This window comes from Lactuca saligna, chromosome 5 (genome assembly GCF_052625555.1).
Source record: "Lactuca saligna cultivar CGN05327 chromosome 5, ASM5262555v1, whole genome shotgun sequence".
Lineage (NCBI taxonomy): Eukaryota > Viridiplantae > Streptophyta > Magnoliopsida > Asterales > Asteraceae > Lactuca > Lactuca saligna.
The window spans coordinates 105503426-105509020 of NC_136421.1; the positions used below are offsets into that span (position 1 = coordinate 105503426).

Here is a 5595-nt window from a genome sequence, read left to right on the forward strand (position 1 = left end):
CGGCATCTTCGAGGTGAGTCTTCTCACTATGCCTTACCCGATGGGGTAATTATGTGTGACCATAAGGTCTTATGTGTATGATGAAAATGTGATGTATGTTGTATATGTAATATGTTATGATATGAGTATGATGATATGGACCGGAAGGTCAACAGAGTTATGGGATGGAAATCCCCTGAGATACTTGGATCAGAAGACCCCATAGAGCTATGGCCTGGAAAGGCGTATGTGCTGTACGTGGTATTTTGGGGAACTTCCTAAGCATTATTGCTTACCGTTTGTGTGTTATGTGTTTTAGGTACCAGTGATGATTGCGGGAAGGCGCCAGCATGATCAGTACACACTTATGGTGGAGATGTTTTGAGATTCTGGGGATTTTGATTTGCACTTATGTTATGTAAAAACAATTGATACACGTTTTTGAGAATTGTGATTGAAGTATTTTTATTAATTTAAAATGAAGAATTGTTTTGAAATTTCACGGTGTTACAGTTTGAAAGTAAATAACGAATCACTCCGAGTGGGCGCAGTCACATGTACTCCAGGTAGGTCCCTATCTAAGTTTTAATATTTTATAAAAATTATATAGAAACTTATATTATGATATAATTCTATATGAGGAAATATGTAACTTTTGGTTTTAAATTCGCTACGACATGGAAATAAAAGATAAAAAGAATTAAGATATGTTTCATGGTCGAGTCGACAAATATTTTAAATATATATAATGTTAGTGTATATCATATCGGTGCAACACAATCATATATATCTCTATATATTTTCGGAGTCAAACAACAAGTTTTATGATGTTTCAATGAACTTATTGATTTTTTTGTTTAATTCTCTTAAATATAACGTTTATTAATTATAAGAAAACATATCCTAATTAGACAATACAAAAAAGTAATTGGCTGGACCAACATTTGTGTAGTTGAATGATAGATACATGTGTTCGTTCTAAAAAAAAAATTATAGATACATGTAAACATCACGATTGAAGGCATCAACAAAACCATTACGTGGACTTCTAAATTCCGCGTATGTAAGCGACAAATACATGTACAGCATCACGGCATCAACAACACCGCCGCAAAGAAAATAATGGGTCAGGCATTTCGTCGAGCATCTGGAAGGATCCGTACGCCTGCACCTCCATCATCATCGTCTCAGCTGAATAAGCCACTTGATCGTAGCCAACCGGTGGCTCCTGTAAACAATAATCTTCCCAGCGGTGGTAATGTTGACCCTATCTCTGGTAAGTGAGTTTTTAAGTTAAATTCTTACTTGATCTCAATTGGAGTCAACATTCGCTTGGACATTGAGTAATTCTGAAAGTTTGTGCCTCAAATTGACCAACGAATATTCAACATCGCCGATACTATATAAAGCATTGTGTATGCGCCTGTTATACATTTACAATATTCATTATAGAGAAGTAGCAAATCGTGTTAGGGTAGGGCAGGGTTGAGATTTTTATCACTTAGTTAGGGTTCTTCGTTCGTAAACTTTAACTAGAAGGTTCTTAATGATTAAGCTTTGGGGGAAGATATAGTACTTAAAAGGGGATTGTTAAGAAGATAAATCAGGGCAAATAAACTTAATTTCGGGTATCATAGTGTCATAATTTTTTTCCCTTCTGCTCTTTTTTCTGGGTTTTCGTAGGTGTGGTTTTCTTAGCTTCACAATTATCATTCTCTGTTTATAAGGCTGTAATTTTAGATACAAGCTGACTAATGGCAGTGAAATACCTTGTCAAATCCAGAGTTGATGTGATTTTGTTTTTAATTTGCATCTTTAGAACTTTGTTATGGATGATTAAGCATACAAATTCAGGAAGTCAACATATTACATGAGAATTCTATCATGTTTGAAGCTTATCTCTGACATTGTTTATGTAATTGATACTGTTTCCTGATGTATATTATGTCATTAGATGTTCCACCAAGAACCAGTGCTGATGATGTAATTGAGGAACGTGACTCTCAATATGATGCCATGCTTAACAAGATGGTTGGTCGAATTCAAACAAAACCTGGAGGGAAACTGGAGACAGGTGAGGTGAGTTGACAAAACTTGTTGGATATATTGCTGTAGATCACTAGATCTCCTCTCAACTCATTCTTTTTCTTGGAATGTATTGTATATCATCATAATATTGCTTTTAGGATTGAAAAATGAAAACTTTCATTGCCTTCAACTTACACTACTAAGAGAAACTTAAAACACATCTAATGATGCATAAGATTCACATGAAATAGTTGATGGAGGAATAAGATCTGTACGCCTTATGCCGAAATATCATCCATATTTGTTTGATTCGTTCTTTGTATATAGATGATTCTTTTGACTTGATGCAAAAAGTCAAGGAAATAAGACTTTCCCATTAAGTCCCAACCTTTTATAAAATTTCCCTCATTTATCTTAGAGAAAAAAAAAACCTTAAAAATACTATTTATGCAGGCATATGTGGTGGACAAGTACAATAGACCAATGCCAAAACTAAGAAACACAACTCCAGAATCGGGCAGATATGAACACAAACCAGCTGCCCCGGGCACCCTAAATGTAGGCCAGCTTCGCCACATCATCCTTTTATATCAAGGAAAAGCCGAAGACCATAATGGGCCTATGGATGTCAACCAAATAGCAAAAAGATACCGTTTAGATGTTTCTCAAGTTCAACAGGCTGTTCAGTTTCTTTCACTCCCACCAGAATTTCTCAATAAACCAAAACGGGATCCAAGGTAACCTTTTGTTTTTTTTTTTTTTTTTCTAGAAGATTGACGGATTATTATAGCATTGTACTTTTGTGGGCAGATACATATATTAAATAAAAACTCAGAGAAACTTGGATTTTTGTTGTGGTTCTAATCGTTATGTGATGTTTTTGCTTGTTTTTTAATCGGATTTATGGTTCCATATACAAAATACAAAAACCTGTTTGGTTGATAATTTATTGTTTTATTATATTTTAAAGGCAAATTGTGGGAAATAGCAATGTATTTTACTTTTGCTATTGATATGGGTAATGTACTTGTTTTCAAAGGCAAAGTGTGTTTCCGTTATGGGTAAAGAAATGTAATTACATTGATACTATATGTGGAAAAAAATGTATTTTAACAACATAGGCAAAAGGAGTAACTTGTGTCGCTTTTTTTTTTTTTTTTAACTATAAACTGCCCTGGTTTGAAAGTGGGTCGGATTGTAACCTTTTGAAATGAAATATGACTTGTTTTAAGTAGTTTTGGATTGGTTTTAGTGTGGACATTAAATGATCTGTATACCTTTAACCCAATACCCTTTTTTATAGAAGTTAATGACCATTTTGATATTTTTAACTTTTTAAATAATATTATTTTGGGGAGTGTCAGGACAACCATCGGTTCGATTTGGATATAATTAGACTTGACAAAACATGACACGACATGAAAACCCGATACGAAATTAGCGGATTAGGGTCAGAGATTTTGACACGTTAATGTAAACGGGTTGACAGGACATGATAATTAAACAGGTAGGGTTGGGTTAAGACTTTCAACTCGAAGATAACTCGAATATGACCTGTTTAATTATATATTATTTATTTTAAATTTCATATTTTTATAAATATATTATATGTTATAGACTTATAGTAGGCCAAACTCAAGAATTAGAAATAATATTCAAAATTTCAAAGTTACTTAATTTTACTCATCTTCACCACTTATCCCATTTGCTCCCCAGCTTCAACTCTTTTCATTTTGCCCTCTAAAATTACTAATTTTTTTTTTATTCCATCTCCTAACTCCAATGTTTCACTTTTTCATTTTTGCATTCATAACTCTTACTTTCCAACCTTTAACATGTTTCAAGCAGACATGACACAACATATTTACAAGGTCTAGGCGTTAACCTGAAACCCGACACGAAACCGACATGAAAATAAACAGGTTGACACGACACGACACAATAATTAAATGGGTCGTGTTAGGGTCAATCCCTTTCAACCCATTTAATGTCTAGACACGACACGAACCCGACACAACACGTTTGCCAGGTCTAGATTTAATCAAGTTGAATACCTAACTTACTATAAAGAAGTCTATTAAAAGATGTCCACACTAATAAGTGATATATAAAAGGAATAACAATTTAAAAGAGTAATATACTTTTCAATTCATATATATTTGGTTACTAATGTTTTTCGTCTGTATTTACTCATTCAACTTGTTAAACTGCACATATTCAATCCTTATGATCGGCTACTACAGGTAAGCCGGAAAAAATTGACTTAACAATATAATATATTTTTCACTTTGTATACATTTAGTCCTTAATATCTTTGTTGTTTTTGTAAACATTCAGTATTTATGACCAGTTTCTTTAAGTTTTTCTTACGGCATCCTACATGGGATAATAATTAATAAGTTGTTCGGGGTTGTTGATGTTTATGGTCACTGCAACCTCAATTTCTTAGGTCTTATGGTTTGATTGTGTTCTAAACATCATAGGTTCTTCATATGATCTCAGATTTTAACGATCTTTATATCCGCGCATTTGTATTTGAGTCTACTACAACTTTCTTTAGATTACTCCCGTTAAAAAGTAATTTATTTTTACTTATGATCTTTATATCAATGCGTTCTTTATGAATGTATGTATGAATGTTTTTTTATAAAATCGTAAGTAAAAATGTATTACTTTTTAACGAGATTAATCTATAAGCGAAAATTGTAGTAGACTCAAATATGAACGCGTGGATATAAAGATCGTTAATGTAACACCCATCCAACCAGGTATCTCCATTATTATCTAAAGTATAAAAGATTGTTACAAAAGTGGTCCTTACGTCGTGTGTACTTGGGGTCTACACATGGCGTAATTCATTAAAAGGAACGTAGGTCTTCATGAGCACGTTGGGCGTACTCAATAGGTACACAAGGCGTACTCCTCAATTGTGTAAATCGCAAACCCTAAATCTGGGGCTTTGAGCCCTATTTAAGCAACTTAACCCTCATCAATCCCTTCCACCTTCAACCTCCATCCTCCCAAACGAGCCCTTGCAAACCTTAATCTCCATTTGAGAGTTTTTGAGTTTTTTTTTAGTGTTTTGTGTTCATCCTTGAAGGAAGGAGTCCATTGGAGAGTATTTGAGGAGCATCAAGCTTTATGAATCTGGAACTTTGATCTCATTAGCAACCTTCAGAATGTAGAAAGTTATGAACTTGATGAATACTTCATCAGATCTTGCTAGTTCTTGAGTTTTGTGCATTTTGGTCCCATAATCTTGTTGTATGTGAGTATGGCCTACACTAGACCAAATGGGTTGTCCTTTCAAATGTTTTGGAGCGTTAGTGGTCATAAAAATGTGATCTTGATCCTTTCCTTTCACCCATACATGAGTTATAGGGTTTAAGAGCTTGTAATAAGTTAGGGTTTTGGTTTTAAGCTCCTTCTAGCCATGCAAGATCATAAAGTTGGAAACTTTATGATTTAAGAAGGAATTTGGGATTAGATATGAGTCCTAGTCGTAAGGTTTTAAGGAGTTAAGTGCTTAATATGAAGGTTTGCTTCTGGCCTGAGCACATTGGACGTACCTAGTGGTATGGATAAGCT

The 5595-nt window shown here is 34.0% G+C and overlaps 1 protein-coding gene across 2 annotated transcripts; it reads left to right on the top strand.

The window, feature by feature from the left end:
* The first annotated feature begins 965 nt into the window (after positions 1-965).
* Positions 966-2857, top strand: LOC145045505 (dynein beta chain, ciliary protein). Of its 2 annotated transcripts, none has more exons than XM_078993829.1 (3): positions 966-1255; positions 1934-2053; positions 2461-2572. In XM_078993829.1, the coding sequence occupies exons 1-3, from the start codon at positions 1102-1104 to the stop codon at positions 2484-2486; spliced, it is 300 nt and encodes a 99-aa protein (XP_078849955.1). In that variant the 5' UTR covers positions 966-1101; the 3' UTR covers positions 2487-2572. The 2 variants fall into 2 exon arrangements, with proteins under 2 accessions (XP_078849955.1, XP_078849954.1); XM_078993828.1 differs by having other exon boundaries at positions 974-1255; positions 1934-2058; positions 2461-2857.
* The last annotated feature ends 2738 nt before the right edge of the window (positions 2858-5595 follow it).

Coding starts and splice junctions, on each gene's coding strand:
- LOC145045505 (XM_078993828.1), top strand. CDS start 1,102: ATGGGTCAGGCATTTCGTCGAGCATCTGGAAGGATCCGTACGCCTGCA. Junction 1,256..1,933: donor TAATGTTGACCCTATCTCTG/GTAAGTGAGTTT, acceptor TTATGTCATTAG/ATGTTCCACCAAGAACCAGT. Junction 2,059..2,460: donor GGAAACTGGAGACAGGTGAG/GTGAGTTGACAA, acceptor CTATTTATGCAG/GCATATGTGGTGGACAAGTA.